The 19,476-nt window shown below is 48.0% G+C and overlaps 1 protein-coding gene and 1 long non-coding RNA gene across 5 annotated transcripts in view; one reads left to right on the top strand and one right to left on the bottom strand.

Moving 5' to 3' along the window:
* Nucleotides 1-12,596, bottom strand: part of LOC133062034 (uncharacterized) — a 34,329-nt gene extending 21,733 nt beyond the window's left edge. Inside the window, exons 1-2 of one of the 2 annotated variants that reach the window (XR_009694093.1) lie at nt 12,499-12,596; nt 9,112-9,261 (exon numbers count right to left, since the gene is read on the bottom strand). This is a non-coding gene — a long non-coding RNA (uncharacterized LOC133062034). The remainder of the gene's footprint in view (nt 1-9,111; nt 9,262-12,498) is intronic. The other variant, XR_009694092.1, reaches the window with a different exon arrangement.
* ARRB1 (arrestin beta 1) overlaps nt 12,120-19,476 on the top strand; it is a 79,232-nt gene continuing 71,875 nt past the window's right edge. For all 3 annotated transcript variants that reach the window (XR_009694091.1, XM_061150523.1, XM_061150514.1), the window contains exon 1: nt 12,120-12,846. Coding sequence is in view for 2 of the 3 variants with exons in the window: in XM_061150523.1 (XP_061006506.1) it covers nt 12,827-12,846 (20 nt within the window). In the remaining variant the exon portion in view is untranslated. The remainder of the gene's footprint in view (nt 12,847-19,476) is intronic.

Raw genomic sequence — 19,476 nt, 5'->3', positions numbered from 1 at the left:
AACCAGAGTCTGAACCACTGGACTACCAGGGAATTCCCATCAAGAGGCACTTTTACCCTAAAGTGCGCTTGGGATTTTTTGTTTTTGTCGCTCTGAGAATTTCCCGTCTATTATTTTTCTGATTGTTTTCTTGCTTCTGTCTTCTCTTTTCTCTGTTTTTCTCATTAGAAAAATATCAGGCCTCTTGAAATGATCTATGATTTGATTTCCCCCCCTTATTTAAAAAAAAATTCTTTTTTGTGTTTATATTCTTAGAGAATTCCATGGCTTTTGCTTCTAGGCATTTTTAAAATAAACTTTTTACTTTGGAGTAATTTTAGATTCATATAGAAGTTGCAAAGATACTACAGAGAGTTCCCATTACCCTTCACCCAGCTTCCTCTAAAATTAGCATCTTGCAGCAACTAAGACACAGTACAGTCAAGTAAATAAATATTAAAAAAATAAAATTAGCATCTTACATTACCATAGTACATCAAAATAAACATATTAACATTCATCCATTACTATTACCTAAACTTCAGGGTTTTTTAAAGAATATATCAAGATTATTTTCATTAACTGAAATAAAATGCAATTCCAATTGCAAATCAAGTTTCTGACACCATAAATATGTCATTTGATTAATTTATATAGAAAGAAAACTCTCAAATGATGATTAAAAACAAGAACATTCCAAGATTTCCAGGTGGTGGGAAAGCAGCATCTTTTGCCTTTGATACCTTTGATAGTCTAAGATACCGTGGGCTTAACAGTTGGAAAAAACTTGAAAAAAAGATAAAATAATCCTTAGTAAAAGCAAATAGAAATATAAAATCTATGGCCATTATATTATCCTCTGCTTTTAAAATTTTTTCTTCTGTTTTACTGAAAGATAATTGACACGCAGCATTGCATAAGTTTAAGATGCTCAGCATAATGATTTAACTTACGTACATCATGAAATGATTGCCACAGTAAGTTCTATCATCTCATACAGAGGCAAAATTAAAGAAGTAGAAAATAATTTTTTCCTTGTGATGAAAACTCTTAGGATTTGCTCTCTTAACTTTCCTAGGAAACATACAGCAGTGTTAACTATATATATTATGTTTTACATTATATCCCTAGTAATTATTTATAACTGGAAGTTTGGACCTTTTGATTACCTTCATCTAATTCTCCCTCCTCTAAGCCTCCACCTCTGGTAACCACAACTCTGATCTCTTTAATTTATTTAATAATTTGTTTATGGCTGTGCTGTGTCTTTGCTACATGCGGGCTTTCTCTAGTCGCAGAGAGCAGGGGCTGCTCTCCAGTTGCGGTACACAGACGTCATCATGCGGCTTCACATGTTGTAGAGCGCGGGCTCTAGGGCGCACAGGCTTCAGCAGTTGCTGCCTGGGGCTCAGCAGTTGTGCACGGGCTTAATTGCCCAGACCAGACCAGGGATCACACCTGTGTCCTCGAATTGGCAGCTGGATTCTTAACCGCTGTACCACGAGGGAAGTCCTGGTCTCCTTTTATATGTTTGTTTTTGAAGTATAACTGACCTACAACACTATATTAGTTCTTGTTATGCAACATAGTGATTCAGTATTTCTGTACGTTTTGAAATGTTCAACACAATAAGTCTGGTTACTGTCTGTCGTCATGCAAAGATACTACATAATTCTTGATTTATTTATTTTGCAACTAGAAGTCTGTGGCCCTTAATCTCCCTCACCTGTTCCTCTTCTTCTACCACTCCCCTCCCTTCAGGCAACAATTCCTTTGTTCTCTGTATCTGCAACTCTGTTTCTGTTTAGTTATGTTTGCTCATTTGCTTTGCTTTTTAGAGTCCACATATAAGTGAAATCATAGAGTATTTGTCTTTGTCTGTCTGACTTATTTCATTTAGCATAACACCCTCTAGGTCCATTCATGTCATCCCCGATGGCAAGATTTCATTCATTTTTACGGCTGAGTTTCCTTTCTATGTATGTGACATCTTCTTTATCCATTCATCTATCGATGGACACTTGGTTTGCATCCATATCTTGGTTATTATAAATAAAGAGGCAATGAACACAAGGGTGTGTATATTTTTTCAAATTTGTGTTTCCATTTCATTTGGATAAACACCCAGGAGTGGAATTGCTGGATCAAATGGTAATTCAATTTTTAATTTTGGGGGGAATGGCCATACTGTTTTGCATAGTAGCTGCACCAATTTACATTCCCACCAACAGTGTACAGAGGAGTCCCTTTTCTCCACATCCTCGAAAAATTTGTTATTTGTTGTCTTTCTGATAATTGCCATTCTGATAGGTGTGAGATGATATTTCATTGCAGTTTTGATTTGCATTTCCATGATTAGTGATGATCATCTTTTCATGAATCTGTTGGCCATCTGTATGTCTTCTTTGGAAAAACATCTGTTCAGATCCTCTGCTCATTTTCAATTGGGTTGCTTGTTTTTTTGATGTTGAATTCTAGGCATTTGTGTATTTTGGATATTTACAACTTATCGAAGATACCATTTGCAAATGTATTCTCCCATCTGGCAGTCTGTTCTTTTGTTTTGTTGATAGTTGCTTTTGCTGTTCAAAAGCCTTTTAGTTCCTGTAGTTCCATTTATTTATTTTTGTTCTTGTTTCTCCAAATCTTTGTTAGATCTTATTAGAATTTCAACAGCTTTTCCACTATCCTTTTTCTGTTCTAGGACTCAATCCAGCATACCACACTGTATTTAGTTATCCTGTCTCCTGAGTCTCCTCTGGGACACTTTCTCAGTCTTTCCTTGCTTTTCGTCTCTGTTCGTTTGTTTTGTTGTTATGTTACTTTGAAAGTATTAAAGAGTATTTGTCAGATATTTTGTAGAATGTCCCTCAATTTGGATTTTTCTTCTCATGATTAGACTGGGATGAGTTGCCCCTCTCACCACATGTAACAGGCTGGTGATGCTACCCTTGATCACTTGATTAGTTTGTCAGATTTGTCCAGTGTGAACTTACTGTTTTTTCCTTTTCCTCGCTTTCTTTTTTGGCAGCGAGTCACTACGTCCAGCACACATTCACAGGCAGAGAGCCAGTTAAGCTCTGTCTGGAGGGGAGGGTCCACATAAATTATTTGGAATTCTTCCATAAGGAAGATTTGTTCCTTCTCCCACGTATTTATTTATTCAATCACTTATTTAGATCAGCATGGGCTCTGTGTATTTATGTTATACTTTGGGTTACACTCTAGTACTCCACTATTTTGTTGCTCAAATTGTCCCAGCTCTGGCTTTTGAGAGCTCTTTCAGGCTGGTTCTTATGTCCCTTTGACACACCCCATCCTATTTATTTAAGCACTTCCTCACTTTCCAGCACTAGTTTCTAGATTTCTAAATCATATTTTTTATCTTGGCAATCATATATTTCATTTCCCAGAACTCTTTCCTGTTTTCTGATTCTTTTTACTAACAGCCTTTCCTTGTTTAATGGATCCAATATAATGTCAAATTAGAGTTTCTTTCCTTCTTTCTTTTGGCCATGACACAGAGCTTGTGGGATCTTAGTTCCCTGACCAGACTGAACCCAGGCCCTTGACAGTTAAAGTGCTGAATCTTAACCACTGGACCACCAGAGAATTCCCTAGAATTTATTTCTAATCATAAGGTTGTAAATGCTGTTTATTGGATTTAAATGATCAGAATTACTCTCTAGGTAAAGCACAAAAGAGTTAATTATGGTTAATTATGGTTGTTTTAACTCTTGGGAATGTAATAGTATAGCTATAGTCAGAATCAGAAGCTGGGGGGTGGAGCAGAGTACAGGGACTAATTTCTGCATTTTATATAGCAGAAATCATAGGATATAGCTAAAGTAGATGAAAGTGGGAATAAAGATTCATTGAGCTTGAAGCAGTAATGAACAGAACAAACTAGCACTGTAACTAACACAACATGGAAGAAATTGGAAGATGAGCGGTAGTGTGAGTGAGCAAATGTCTTCATTTTCTTTTCATGAGGGGGTCAATGAATATTAATCCAGCTGATAAACCAAGAAATAGAAGTATATGCATATTAATTAGATTTGATGAATTCGATGATGGTAAAGCCACCACATCTCAAATCAAAAAAGCTTGCTGGTTTCCTTTATTTTTATTTTTTAGTTTTAGTTTTATTTTTTGGCCACATGGCCATGGCAATGAAAGCATAGAGTCCTAACCACTGGACCTGCCAGGGAATTCCCACTGGTTTCTTTTAAAGAGGGGGGCCTACAGCTGGGTGGGACGGGGTGGAGTAAGACTGAGCTTTTCCTTAGTACCATTCTGTATTAAAATATTAATAATATATGTTGCTTTTATAAAACAATGCTTCATAAACATAATTTAAATGTATGTAAATGTTGAACACTGGTTCAGAAGCTGGGTCTCTGATGGAATGTGCAGGGTGGGAAGGGAAATGATGGGTCTGGATGAAGCTGGTCCTATGCAAGCTCATGGCTGCAGAACACAGCCCCGCTGGGGTACACGTGTTTCCAGAGGCAGGGTCCCTCTCCTCTGCTCCTCTAGCACATCCATCCATCCAACAGCTTACCTAGAACTTGCTGAGCTTCAGGCTCTGCTTTGGAGCTGGGGACATGAAGCCATATTTGTTCTTGAAATGTAAATTGATCCTTATAGTAGACTGCTGACCCTAGAGGGGTACTCCCCACCACAGGAAGGGTAGAGTCCATTTGACTTCCCTTTTCAGGATGAGGAAGGTTGAGGCAGGAATCCTGGAAGGTATGGTGACCAACTCTTCTGGTTTGCCCACCAGTATCCTGGACTATGAAGACCCCAGTCACTAGAAAAGACCCTGATTAAAGATCGAAGGCAGGAGGAGAAGGGGAAGACAGAAAATGAGATGGTTGGATGGCATCACTGACTCAATGGACATGAGTTTGAGCAAGCTCCAGGAGATGGTGAAGGACAGGGAAGCCTGGTGTGCTGCAGTCCATGGGGTCATAAAGAGTTGGACACAACTGAGCGATTGAACAACAACAACAAAACCCTTGACTATAAAGAAGGCAGAGCGCCAAAGAAGTGATACTTTCAAACTGTGGTGCTGAAGACTCTTGAGAGTCCCTTGGAAAGCAAAGAGATCAAATCAATCAATCTTAAAGGAAATCAACACTGAATACTCTTTGAAAGGACTGATGCTGAAGCTAAAGCTCCCATACTTTGGCCACCTAATGTGAACAGTTGACTCATTAGAAAAGACTCCGATGCTGGGAAAGATTGAAGGCAGAAGGTGAAGAGGGCAACAGAGGATGAGATGGTTGGATGGCATCACTGATTCATTGGAGATGAACTTGGGCAAACTCTGGGAGATGGTGAAGGACAGAGAAGCCTGGTGTGCTGCAGTCAGTGGGGTCACACGAGTTGGACATTGCTTGGCGACCAAACAACACCACATCCTGGTTTTAATAGTGGTAAAGAACCCACCTGCCAATGCAGGAAACATGAGAGATGTGGGTTCAATCCCTGGGTCAGAAAGATCCCCTGAAGGAGGGCATGGCAACCAATTCCAGGGTTCTTGCCTGGAGAATCCCATGGATAGAGGAGCCTGGTGGGCAACAGTCCATGCGGTTGCAAAGAATCACACACAACTGAAGCAACTCAGCGTACACGCAGGCACATCCTGGATTTAAAACGGAAAGTCCTTTGTCTCAGGATAACTGTCTGTCCTGGGCAAACCTAAGCATTTGGTCACCCTTTCCAAGGGCGTGATTTCTAGCTCCACCTGTCACTTCTCCTGCGTCTGTGTTCTATTGGAGGAGACCAAGGATTCCAGGACTTGTGGGTGTCACCTCTAGAGCTGACAGCATGATCTGCTTCCTGAACTTTAAAGGGTCTGCAGTAGTAGGGTAGGCAGGGTGAAGCTCCAGGAGCTGGTGATTCTGATTTCTGGATGGCTAAGGTGAAGAAAGACAATTCCATTCTCCAAGGAATGGGGCTAGGAGAAGTGGTGTGGGGTAGATTAAGGTACAGTAGTTTCTTTGCCTCCAAAACTGCATGTCTGACGGAGTATAGTTTGACCTTGGTAGGAGACCAGATTGTTACTCCCACTTCATTCCCTAAAATGCACTTATTTAATAATTATTTATTGGGCATCTACTATGTACTACATTCTGACTGTTGTTACATTATACTCATTAACTGCCCTATTTAGACTCTGAATACAAATCAAGGGACCAAACAGATTCAGATACAAATATGAAGTTTATAATCTAAGGGGGATGTTGACAATTGATTTGTGGTCTTATTTCCCTTCCCTTAATTTATTTGTCTGTCTTTGTACCAGGACTGTTACATCTTCATGATTATAGCTTAATATTAGGTTTTGAAGTCATGGGTGTGGGTCTCCAACTTTGTCTCTTTTTTCCCCCAAGATGGATTTAGTTTTTTCCATATAAATTTCTCACATAAAGGCCTACTAAAAAAAGAAAAGCTTATTGGGATTTTGATTTGGATTATATTGAATTATAGATTGATTTTTGGGGGGACAATAACAGCCTAGTAATGTCTTCTAAGCCATGAATTTGGTATGTTTCTTCCTTATTTAGATCCCTCTTAATTTCTCTCGACAATGTTTTATGCTTTTCAGTTAAAGGTAAAGATCTAGAATATCTTTTGTTAAATTTATGCATAAGGATTTTATGTTCTTAGATACTCTTGTAAACAGAATTCTTAATTTCATTTCCAGTTCTTTCCTGCTAGTATATGGAAACACAACTGATTTTTATATATTGACTTCATTTACTAATTCCAGTAGTTGTTTGTACATTCCTTAGTATTTTTTATGCTAACAATCGTATCATCTGCAAATATAGACAGCTCCACTTATTTCTTTCCAATCTTTGTGCCTTTTATTTCTTTTTATTCCTATTGCAATAGATAGGATCTCTCGTATTGAATTTAATAGAAGTGAGGACTGAAAACCTTGCCTTATTCCTGATCTTACAGGGAAAGCATTCAGTAAGTATTTCAACTTTAGTGTCATGCTAATTGTAAGCTCTTCAAAGTTTTTCTTTATTAAGTTGAGGAAGTTCCTTCTACTATATTTCACAGTAAAGCATATATTTGTATTTTTTTGCTACTCAGCTTCAAAACTCCTTACTCCTGTTTGGGGAATCCTCCCCCTTTTGGGTACTGGAGTAAGTGAAATCCTGCCTTGCAGCATGGATCACAAATGCCAACTACACAGTTTCTCAGTGTCCTTATAGCAAGGGTAGGATCACATGACTTAGGGCAGGGGCACATGACTAGGCTCAGCCAATCAGATGCATGGGCGACTTTGACTCAAAGAAGCAGAGCCAGCTAAGAGTCCATTCTAGTGACAGAGGTGGCAGTGGCCATATCTTGTTTCTAAGGCAGCAAGAGGGCTAGATTTGGTCCTGGCAATAGTGGTGATATAAGTTGTGGAATCCATCGTTCAGCAGTAGCAGCTACATGACTATCTTGCCAATAAGCTCTTTGTATAAGTAAGTCAATCAGAATTGGTCTCTATGATCATAAGTAAGAACCTTGAGGATTTCCATGGTGGTCCAGTGGTTGAAAATCTGCCTGCCAGTGAAGGAGACACAGGTCCTATCTCTGTTCTGGAAGACTCCACATGCCAAGGGGGCAACTATGCTCGTGCATCCCAACTACTGAGCCAGCGCCCTACAACCCATGCTCTGAAACAAGAGAAGCCACTGCACTGAGAAGCCCTAGCACCACAACTAGAGAGCAGCCCCCACTTGCTGCAACTAGAGAAAGCCCGAGCACAGCAATGAAGACCCAGAGCAGCCAAAAATAAAGTATTTTTAAATTTAAAAAAAAAGGAACTTTGAATTGTCCTCCATCATAATCTCACCACAAAGCCATCTTGCTGGACAATCTGTAGTTCTTGTTAGACAAATGTAACACAGCCCCTGCTGTTTTACTGGGGAGCTGACCCATCTGTAAGCCTGCTTCCTCAGGACATGGCCCCCATCCTCCTTTGCAGCTCCTCCTCTCCCTTCTCTGTGTTTTGGCCACAGATCCATCTGAATCCTTCCAAAGTGTCATGCCCTTTCCTTCCTCCCTCCTGGCTTTGCAGCTGTTGAGTGTCCTCTCGCTGGAATGCAGTTATCATCCCTCCCTAAATGGCTGACACTGCCTCCTAATTGATCTCCTCCTCCACATCCCCCTGGCCCATGTCCAATCCACATTTCATACAGCACCCAGAGCCATCTCCTCAAAACACATGCCTGAGCATGTCACTGCTCTGTTTAAAATCTTTCAAAGCTTCTTTATTGATCTTTGGATAAAGACCAAATTACTTAACACAACCCTCCAGGATCGGCATGGTCTTGCTCCTGCCTACATCTCCAGCTTACTGGGAGACACTTAGGAGGTAGAAGTAGAAGACTAGCTTGACATGGATTGAGTGGGGGAAACAGAGGAGTCAAAGATGACATGCAGATTTCTGCTCAGGGCAGAGGTAGGGAAGCTCCTTAGGTGAAAAGTTTATTCACCTTTAAGATCTCAAAGGTGTGTACCAGTCAGCCTCACATCCTTTGTTGGGGAGTGAGCTGAAAACTCATCCACCCACCCACCCACTCACACTTCAGTCTGACCTTCATCTACCTGACCAGCTACGCAGAGGCTTTAGGTGTGAGCTGCAGCTCTTTTATTTGTTATGTCCTTGGCTTAGACACTTGCCCTCCCAGAGCATTTGTTTTCTCATCTATAAACCAGGAATAGTACTTTTCTCTCTTCTCTTCCCTTCCCTTCTCTCCCTCCTTCCATCTCTCCCTCCCTCTCTCCTTGATAAAAAATAAAAAATTGTGAGTAATAAATTTCAGGGATGTGACTGGCCCAAGTTGGGACATAACTAGGGATGATCACCTCAGTTACAGAATCTATCTACCCTTTAGAAAAATCACTCTGGTTTTCAAGCAGAGAATACATTACAAATAAACTGAAAGAGGAAGGAAGGGGGCCTCCAGTCTTCTCAAGCATCAGTGCCCTTGGAGACATGTGTGGGGAGGTGGGCTGCATGGAGGGTGGAACAAGCAGACCTGCCTCAAATTTCAACACAATCCTGGACCATTCACTGTCCAGAATCCATCCCTCAGCAGGTGCTGTTGACTGTACCTCCAAATATAGATGAGCCCCTTTACTTCCTTCATTTCTGCTGCATCACCTTATTCCAACCAGCAGTTCTCTCTGACCTGCTCCAATAATGGGATGCCACGCCTCTGCTCCTGTCTTGCTCCAAAACATCTCCATCCAACAGCCAGTGACCTTTAAGAATATAAATAATCAGGCACAGTTATTCATCTCCTTAGTCCTCCACTGGCTCCACAAACTCCTCAGCCCCAGTGACAAGCCCTGCACGATCCCCGCCACTCTTCCCTGTTCACAGAAACCCAGGTACCCTGTCCTTGCTCCTGTGCTTCAGGAAGCCCAACTTCTGTACTTGCTGCTCCCTCTGCCTGGGTAGCTCTTCTCCTGGCTTTCCCCAAACAACACACTTCGCTGAGTCCTCATCTACAGGTCTCCTTCCAGAGGTCCTCTCCTTGAAGAATCTTTTTCTTAAGACAGTTGCCTCCATCACTCTTTGTTTTATCACTTTTATTTCTTTTATTTATTTATTTATATCTAAAGGAGAACACCTATCACTGCCTGAAATTAGACTTTTTGTATTTATGGAGGTCTCCTCCACATCACTACTTCTACATTTTTATTAATTTTAATTCTACTAGGAATAACTATATTATCCAAAGGTCCTGACAAGTAAACTCTTCTCTCAGTAGGAACCCTCACGAAATGACAGCTTCATTTGTCTTCTTGATCATGATTTGTAGGTTCCTAGAACTATGCATGGCACATTCAATAAACAGTTAGTGAATCAAGAGTGAATCAAGGGCCAGATTCTGACTCTACCAGTAGTAGTTTCACTTTAGGGAGGGCTAGGAGAGGAGATGGAGAAGGAAATGGCAACCCACTCCAGTGTTCTTGCCTGGAGAATCCCAGAGATGGGGTCGCACAGAGTCAGACACGACTGAAGTGACTTAGCAGTAGCAGGAGAGGAGGAGGGCTTCCCAGGTAGCGCTAGTGGTAAAGAACTCCCCTGCCAATGCAGGAGACGTGAGAGACACGGGTTCAATCCCTGGTTTGGGAAGATCCTCTGGAGGAGGGCACAGCAGCCCACTCCAGTATTCTTGCTGGAGAATCCCATGGACAGAGGAGCCTGGTGGCTGCAGTCCACAGGGTCACAAAGAGTCGGACACGACTGAAGTGACTTAAGATGCACTCACACAGTGGGGAGCAGGAATCAGAGGCCAAGGTTCAGAGGAGGCAATGGATTTGGGCAAACTACTTAGTTTTTCCAAGTATCAGTCTGCTCATATCATTGTTTTAAAAAAGGAAAAGAATGTCGATCTCATAGAATTGTGAGCATCAGGTAATGCCAGGTACCCATACACCCCCTCAGGATGTTTATAGGTTAGTGGAGAGGGGGATGTACTTGAAACCCTGCAATGTTCAGAGTCCCTCGAACATTAGAGCCATGTTTTCCATACTGAGCTGGGAAGAGCTATGTGGGAGCAGGAGTTATCTGAAACCATCTGATACATCTTTCTGAACTGTTTTACTTGGAAGTAATTTAGAACATTATCTTTTTAAATATATATATATATTTATTTATTTTTGGCTGCGCTTAGTCTTTATTGCTGGGCATGGGCTTTCTCTAGTTGCAGAGAGTAGGGGCTGCTCTCTATTTGTGGTGCACGGGCTTCCCATTGCAATGGCTTCTCTTGTTGTGGAGCGTGGGCTCTAGGCACACAGCCTTCAGTAGCTGTGGTGCAAGGGCTTAGTTACCCTGTGGCAAGTGAGGTCATCCCAGACCAGGCATCGAATCGGTGTCCCCTACATTGCGAGGTGGATTCTTAAACATTGGACCACCAGAGAAGCCCCATATAACATTATATGTGTTTAGTTAACTAAACACAAAGACTTATTGAGTCAAATGCATAATTTGGCTGAATTTTAAAATCTAGGTGCCTTAGGCATCATCATGAGGAGAGGCCCTGGAAATCATTTGGTAGGGCTGAACCCATGTTTTCTAGGTGGGGCAATGGATGCAGAGAATGGGCAGACCTGGCTCCTCCAAAGTGGTTAAAGTCCTCTCTGGCTCACTGGGTAAGCCTCCTGTCATCATGCTGGACTCTGACGTGCTTCTCTCAAGTCCCCAACCTCAGCAGAAACAGCAGGTGGCTTCCTCTCCTTCCCCTGTGGGAGTGAGGGCAAAGCCCAGAGGCCAAGGCCAGGAGGAAGGTTGTGGGCCTTAATCCAACTCTCCCCATTCCTAACATTGCCCAGACCCTGGACCACTCTGTTTGCCCATCAACAGGGCCCCTCTGCAACCATCTGCCCATCTGAACACAATTACAGTGATTATACTGGGATATCCTTTCCCAATTATGTATAAGCAGCATAGGTAACTGCTTCTGAGCATAATTACAGGAGATGTTTACAGACCCACAATCACATCAGAGTAAATGATAGCTTCCTTTCCTCCCATTAATATACCAATATTAGGGCTCTAACAAGGCCAATTAGCCAAATCCCAGCAGTGAGGGGGTGGGAAAGACCTCACAGGCTCCCACCACCTGCAAAGGGGGAATGGATCTCAGACAAAGCAGGGTCCGAGGCAGGATTTTGTAGGACACCAGAGAAGCCTGCAAAAGGACATGCTAACATTCACTGGCCACCTACTGTGAGTGAGGCACTCAGGATAGGCCAGGGAACATCTAGGAACGATTCTGTAAGCTGGTGTTAATATCCCACTTCACATGTTTGTAGACTGGCTCTGAGAGGGCTGGGATCCAGGGTCACCCACAACAGACCATGAAGCTAGGTAGGGACTCTTCCCTTACGCAACTCAGCCAGGTCAGACTCCCAGGCCACAGCCGGCCAGCTGTAGGCCCCCTTCCTTATCTCCTCTTTTCAGCACGCTTCCTCTTCCGGGGCAGTCACCACAGCTCACCCCGGCTCACCTCGAGTCCCCCTCCCACCCTCATCAGTTCCCCAGCGCTGACACTGCCAGCTCCAGCCCCCTCCGCCCCTTCTTCCTGTCCCTGTGGTGTGGGGAGGTGGGGTGCGGGTAGGGTGGGGCGGAGGGCGAAGGCCGTCGCAGGCACCCTGTTTCCTACCGACCCCCCACCCTACCCGGGGAGCCGCCTGGAGCTCCGCCCTGGGGTTGCAGCCGCACCTTCGGCGTCCACGCCCCCGCACACGCAAAGGCTGCCCCCCACCCGGGCCCCGGCGTGCGCAGGGGAGCGCGCCTGCACACACGCACATTGCACAAAGACGAGCACCCCACTCCAGCCAGGCAAACGCACCCCATTCGGCAGCGCACACAGCGGTGCACACGCACCCGCACCCTCGCGTTCACACACGCGCACGTATACCCACCCAGCGTGCGCCCTCACGTACACACACACACACACACACACGCGGGGCAGCACCCGTGTGGACCTTGAATGCCGACCTCCGGGCCCTGACGCGCCTGGGCCCTGCCCAGCGGCTGGCTGGGCGGCGAGCACACACGCGCACACCGGCCCCGCGGGCCCTCCCCGCTCGGCTGCTGGGCTCCCCGGCTCCCCGGCTCCCCGGCTCCCCGGCTCCCCGGCTCGGCCGCGGCAGGCGCTGTGCCGCGCGGCGGGACCGGGCGGGGGCGGCGGCCCGGAGCGCGGAGGAGGCGGAGCAGGAGCCGGGAACCGGCTGGCCCGCGCCCCTCCTGTCGGCCGGGGATTTTCCAGCCTGGGCGCTGACGCCGCGGACCTCCCCGCGGCCGCCTCGGACCATGGGCGACAAAGGGACGCGGTGAGTGCGGGCGGCGGCCGGTCCGGCGCGCGTGGGGGCGAGCCGGGCGAGGGCGCGGGCGGGGGTCCTAGTCCGTGTCCCGGCTGTGCGTGCGCAGCCACCCCGCCACCTCCGGCTCCGCGGCTCTCGGCTCTGCTCCACCCGAGGTCTCCCGTGTGGTCTCCGGCAGGGCTGGGGGCGCGGGGACCTGGCCGCGGAGACACACGCACACGCACTCAGCCGCTGACACCCAGCACTGGGCTCGCCGGCTCGGGGACGCAGCGGGCAGGCTGACACACAATGGCACACGCTCATGTGGACACACAGGCACACTCATCCATGGGCGCTCTGTTTTGGCACACACTGACATTCACTGCCACATGTCGGCACCTCCAGTGACACTGTCACACACTCATTGGTGCACACTCATCAATACGTTCTTGCTGACACGTTCTTGTGTGTGGGGGCACACACAGGTCACACTCCAACACATACCAGCGCTAACACACCTTCATGCTGGTGCACACATGTTGACCTACCCTGATACATACACTTATACTCATGGTAACAAACACTGTCACTGAGACACCCATGCTGTCTCCCTTACCAACAGGAACACTTATGTTGGCAGAAAAGACCACACCAGTGCTGACCCCCGCAGACACACATCAGACTAACGCCCAGACAGACACCCCGGGTCGCATGCCAACGGCTCTTTGGGCCTCTGACACACTCACTCCAGTCCCCACAAGTGGAGAAATGGAAACGCACACACCACACGGGGTGGGAGGCACCTTGGAGCCTGGGAAAAATGCTTCCCATCCAGGGCTTCCTTTCTCTCTGACCTCCCCAAGGGCTGCAGATCTCCTCCAGCAGGGGGTGGGGAGAGGGGGCTCGGGTCTCCCTAGGAGCCTGCCCTGACGCAGAAAGGGAGAGGTCTGCCTCTGAAATGGGAAACTGGGACAGAAAAGGGAGGGGGGCTGGGGCCCAGGACAAGCCCCTGTCAGGCAGGCATCTTTGTCACCCTGGATCCGCCCTTTCACTCCACCAGCTCCCTTCAGTTCAGATAGAAGTTTCTCCCGTATCTCCTCTTACCCCTTCGGCATGAACCCTCTTATTCATCCTTTTCCTCCTTTACCCTTTTCTGTCTTTGTACCCCACTTCTCCCCTGTCTCATTCTCTATGCCCTGCCTTACTCTCTCCTTACTTCCAATAACTATTTACAGAGCACCTGGTGTGTACGAGGCATAGATTGGGGCACAAAGGTGTGCAAGACCCATTCCTTCCCCAGGGAGCTCATAGACTAGAGAAAGGGCCCCTGTGGCCATCATGTTTTGGGACCACTAACAAAGCGTGTAACACTCTCTGCTGTCTGACATTCACTCTCAACAACCTGAGAAAAATCGTGCAGAGATTAGCTCCATTTTCCAGAAGAAGAAACCGAGGCTCAGAGATAACTTGTGCTCTGAAGGTTTAAAAACTGCCTCCTGCTGGCTCTGCGAGGAGATTAACTTTGCGCTTCCTGTTTTCCGGAGGAGGAACCAGAGCTTAGAGAGGTTACCCTGACTTGCTTAAGGTCAAGAGGGGCCAGAGGCTGGAGTCTACTTGATCTGTTTCTCTGAAGCTCGCTATTGGGCACTGTCAAGCCCCTCGTGGACCCTAGTTTGAGGTTCGGGTGGGATGGCTGGCTCTGTGGGTGGAGGCCCAGCTGGTGGTGAAGGCTGCAGTAGATGGTGAGGCATCTGCATTCACCTTGATGGCTAGCCCCTGTTGCAGTCGGCTGACCCAGGACCCAGGTCTCTGTCCTCAGAGGAGCATGTATGAGTCTCTTCCACCATGTCCAGGTACCCCAGTGACAGGATCTTGCTGATCATGGAGGTGGGACTTCTCTCCCTGCAGGGAGCCAGAAGCCCTTCCCCCTCCCCGTCGTCCCTCTTGTGCTGCTTCGCCATCAGGGTGACTCAGCCCCTCATGGGCCTTGGTTAGCCTTACTGTGACTTGGGGGAAGTGTCGTTGCTCTCCTGCTGGCCTAGGTTGTCAGCAGGATGGACACCTGTTGGAGACCCTATCTCTGGAGCTAGGTATTTTCCATGACTTCCCTGCTGTATCTCTAAGTTACTGGGAGCTTGAGGACCTTAGCTTTCCCACCTGTAAATCGTAGCTATCCATACCCAACATTTTCAGGGCCCTCCCTGTGTTTTCTGAATATACCTGGCAGGGGAGGAAGTGCTGCTGGAAGCCTGGCGCCTAGGCCTGGCTGTAGTCGATGGGATGGTGGCCCTGTTCTCTCTCCCGGGCTCCCTCGTAGTCCCAGGAGGCCTCCCTCTCCCTTCCAGACAGATTTCCTGAGTAATTTGGAAGCGAAAGACAATCAATAATAGGCCGTGCCTTGCCTTTTTCTGTAAAGCATGGGATTCCACTTGATCTCCGACTTAGACGAGGAGACAGCAAATGTCTGATACTCTAAGGATCAGGAGTCATGCATCCATCCTGCACCTGGATTTGCCACCCCCACATGAAAGTGACAACAAGAATGAATCAGAAACAGTCACTGGGCCTGAGGAAGTCCCAGGGTCGGGGGGAAAGAGAGGAGGAAAGAATATCTGGATAGGATAAATTACAGGTAGTGTGATGGCTCTTCTAACAGGCGCTCACGTAGCGATCAGACAGCCATTCTGCAAACATTGACTGAGTGCTGGGGCTGGTGGTTCAGAGAGGAATGGCTCTACTTGGTTTCCAAAAGACTGAGAGCAGAGGGAGTGATTGTCTTGCAGGGTGACATGTGCTGTGGGAGGCTGAAGGAGGAGTCCCCAGCACAGTTTTGGCAGGGGGCATGGTGAGGGATGCTTTCCTGAGAAGGAGATGGCATGGGAGCAAGAAGGTGGAGCTGGGGACATCATTCCTGACATGGGGTGAGGAATGTGACAAGGTTTGGAGACATGAGGCAACACGTGCCACCTGCGGGTTGGACTGGGGTGACGGGTGAGAGTGAACACAGGCTGCTTATCAACAGCCTGGGATGTCCAGCTAAGGAGAGGTTTTCTCCTGAAGTCCCCGGTGACTCAAAGAGGAGTGTGGGGAGGGCAGGGATGGGAGCAGATTTGTGTTTCAGAAGAATGCCTTTGGCAGTGCAAGGTGCCTTTGGCCACCTGATGTGAAGAACTGACTCAGTGAAAAAGACCCTGATTGAAAGATTGAAGGCAGGAGAAGGGGATGACAGAGGACGAGATGGTTGGATGGCATCACCGACTAGATGGACATGAGTTTGAGCATGCTCCGGGAGCTGGTGATGGACAGGGAAGCCTGGTGTGCTGTAGTCCATGGGGTCGCAAAGAGTCAGACATGACTGAGCAACTGAACTGAACTGAAAGACGGGCAGACCTGGATGCAGGGAGTCCAGTGGGGAGGCTGAGGAGGAGCCTGGGAGAAAGCGAGATTTAAATTAAGGCTGTGGTGAGACTGGAACTGAGAAAGATGAACAAGGAGGTAGAATCTATTAGCCATACTGACATGTGCCAGGTTTACTTGCATGATCTCATGGTTCTTCCTCTGATTTTATTAGTCTAAGGACTGTTCTCATTTTCTATATCAGGAAACAGACTAGGAGAGATTAAATAATTTGTCCACCACCATTCATTCAATGAGCTTTTGAACCCAGGCCTATCTGCCGTGATGCTTTGTGCTTTTACCCAGAAGGAGGGGATTATCTGGCTCACAGGTGGCTTCCCCTACCTTCCTGGCAGTCCCATTCTCAAGTCGAGCATCCCTTCTGTTTCTTCCTATTCCTACCAACTCAACTGGCAATGTAAAGGATCAAAGTTAGACAATAAGAAGGACTTCCCAAGAGACAATGGGATGAAGTGACATTTCCTTTTCTACAGATGTTTATGAACTCTTCTTTTTTGGCAAGGAAGGAGGGTGGGTGTGATGGGGACACATAATCACCAGCTCTCTGTGAAACTTGGCTGTGGTCTCTCTTGGTGGTTAAGCTCTGTGTGACCCATCTTGGCTGGAACATGGGGGAAGTCCTGTGGCTTTGGCCAGGGTCACTTATGGGACTGCTGGGAGTGGAAGCATTGAGCCTGACCCATCGTCTGTGATCTCTGGCTCTAGGCTGGCCTCTGGGCTTCAGAGCTCTCCACAGCTGTGTTCCTTCTGAGCTTGGGCCTCCTTGCCCAGGGTTGAAGCCTCCCATTGGCATGGGTTCAGGGGTCCTCAGTTGTGGGTGTGCCATACACTGGGGATGCAGCAATGGAAGAATAACAGGCCGGGTGTCAGCACACCCTGAGTGGCCTCTGGCCTCTGGCAGTCCATCCTCCGCAGTGACCATGCTGGCCATCTAATGAGACCTGCAGTGGGTGGAAGCTTGACAGGGAGCCAGGTTGGAAGTTGAGGGAGATGTTGGGGGTCTTCTGCATAGATGGGTCCAGATCTCAGGGTAGGATGGACTTGGGAGGCAAGCATTAAGAGAATTTTCAGCTTAGAGATGGTATTTGACTTGGTGATTGTGGATGACATGGCACAGGGAGAAGGTATAGCGTTTGAAGAGAGGGTGGCTGGGGGCATTTGAGGCTTTGCAGAGCACGCGTGTGTAAGGGTGGAGCGAGGAGAAGGGAAAGAACAAGGGAGGTTGTGTCCTGCGAACCACAGGGCAGGGAAGCACCAGCAGAGGATGAAACTGGGAAAGACCCCTAGCATTTAGGCAGATGGCAGTGGCTGGTACCTTGTTGAGAGGGGTTTTGGTGGAGCCATGAGGGCAGAGCTGGGCCACAGTGGGCAGAGGAGAGAAGGGAAGGACCTTGTTTTTCTCTCCGTGGAGCTGGGAGGGAGCCTCTTGGAAGAAGGGTGTGAGGCCCTGGGCCGGGGGCACGGGGGGCTCTGAGTGTGAGGACCTGCGGGGTGAGGCTCAGCTGAGGACTGGGAGGGACACTGCGGACGTGTTAGATGGTCACAGCAGGGAATGTCTGTGCTGGCTCTTGAGAGAGAGGCTGTGCTGAATCAGGCACAGGGTCTTGAGAAAGGCTTCCTGGGAGAAAGTGCCCCCTGAACTGGGTCCTGGGGCATGTGGAAGGACCCAGGTATCCTGGACAAAAGGAAGCACCTAGATCCACGTGCAGGTGAGGAGTGAGGCAGCAGCCGTGGCGAGCAGGCTCTAGGTGCTGAAGTGGGCAGGTTTCAAGGCACTTTCTACTCAGGTTTTCATACCTCACGTGTCTTTGTTCCCCAGTTGGTAAGTTCCTTGTGATTTGGGGCTGTTTCTGTTTCCTTTTGGCTCATCCATTGTCCAGTTCTGGATCTGGTTCGCCTGATCCAGCTCTGGATGCCTGGCAGGGATATATTGACTAGACTGAACTGCTTCCTCCCGTCTTGCCTCTGCTGTCAGCCCAGGGGCTCCCTAGGTCTTTCCTGTTAGGGAATGCTGAAGATGGAAGCCATATTTCCCAGATGAGACCTGGTGCTGGGGGATTGCCTCCATCAGATTGGGAAGCCCTGAAGAAAAAGAGTACCACTCCTATCAGAATGGGCTTCCTGCAAGTGAAGCCTGGTTCTCCCCCATCGGACAGGCTTCTGCAGGTGGGAGCCCTAACTCCGACGTCAGGCAGGGGCTTCTGGGGCTGGGACATGTCTACAGGATGAGCCCTGCTGGGATTAGGACAGGGCACCCTGATGGGTCCTGAGCATCGTCCTTCCCTCCTATGTGCAGGATGGATCCTACCCTGGGGGTGGCTTGAGTCCTAGTAGGGGGATATAGAACAGAGGGGGTGGGACAAGACAGGGTGGTTGCTTTTGAGAGGGGAACAAAGGACACTGTTGTCCCGGCCCTCTCCCCCCTCCCTCCCAAGGGGCCCTGGCAGGGCCATCTCTCTGGAGACGCACCCCCTCCTTCCTGGGCCTGGCCCCATCTTTAGTCCCACTTGAGAGGAACTGCTTGTTCCTTCCCAAGAGACCCAGTGCCAGATGAGGCCCCTGGGAGGCCCGGCCCCAGGGATCAGACCAGACAGGTCCTGGAGTTCTGTGTGGTTGAATTCACCACAGCCCCGGAGTCGCTTTCCCTCTGCCTGGGTCTGGGTCTGGCCTGGCTGAGACCATAGCCAGTGGGTCCTCCTGTAAACTGGAGAGGGATCTGGAGCAGGGGTGTGGGTGGAGGTGCTGGGGTCCATGTCAGGGCAGCAGGAGGCAGGACTCCTTACTCAAGGTCTGAGTGGTTCGGTGGCCATGCTGGCTCCAGCCTCTCTCTCCAGGTGCACTCAGAGGCCCAGAAGGTGAGTGAATGTGGCCCCACACAAGGCAGGTTCTCCCTTCATCCTGGCCCTGAGTCTCTGGCCCCAAACTGGTCATCCTCGTCGTTTTGCAGCCTCACCCCCTTCCCTCCCAGCCATTGCAGTCAGTGGGCATGGATGCTTTTTGGCAGAGGACCACAGAAGGGTGGGGAGTGGACTGCTAGGCTGTGCCGTCCCAGGAGGGTCAGAGATTCGCTCTAATGCTTTCTCAGTGCTGTGTGACCTTGGGCATGACATTCACCCTCTCTGAAACTTGGTGTCCCTATGGCAGTCAGATCAGCCAGAGGGTATGAAACTCTTCTCCTGGAGTCAGTGTTTCCTGTGTGCTGCTAGTGGGTTTGGGGGTGACCTTCCTTCTGGAGGGCAGAAA

The sequence above is a fragment of the Dama dama genome, chromosome 1, assembly GCF_033118175.1.
Source record: "Dama dama isolate Ldn47 chromosome 1, ASM3311817v1, whole genome shotgun sequence".
In the NCBI taxonomy this organism is placed as follows: domain Eukaryota; kingdom Metazoa; phylum Chordata; class Mammalia; order Artiodactyla; family Cervidae; genus Dama; species Dama dama.
This window is presented reverse-complemented; position numbering and strand designations above follow the sequence as displayed.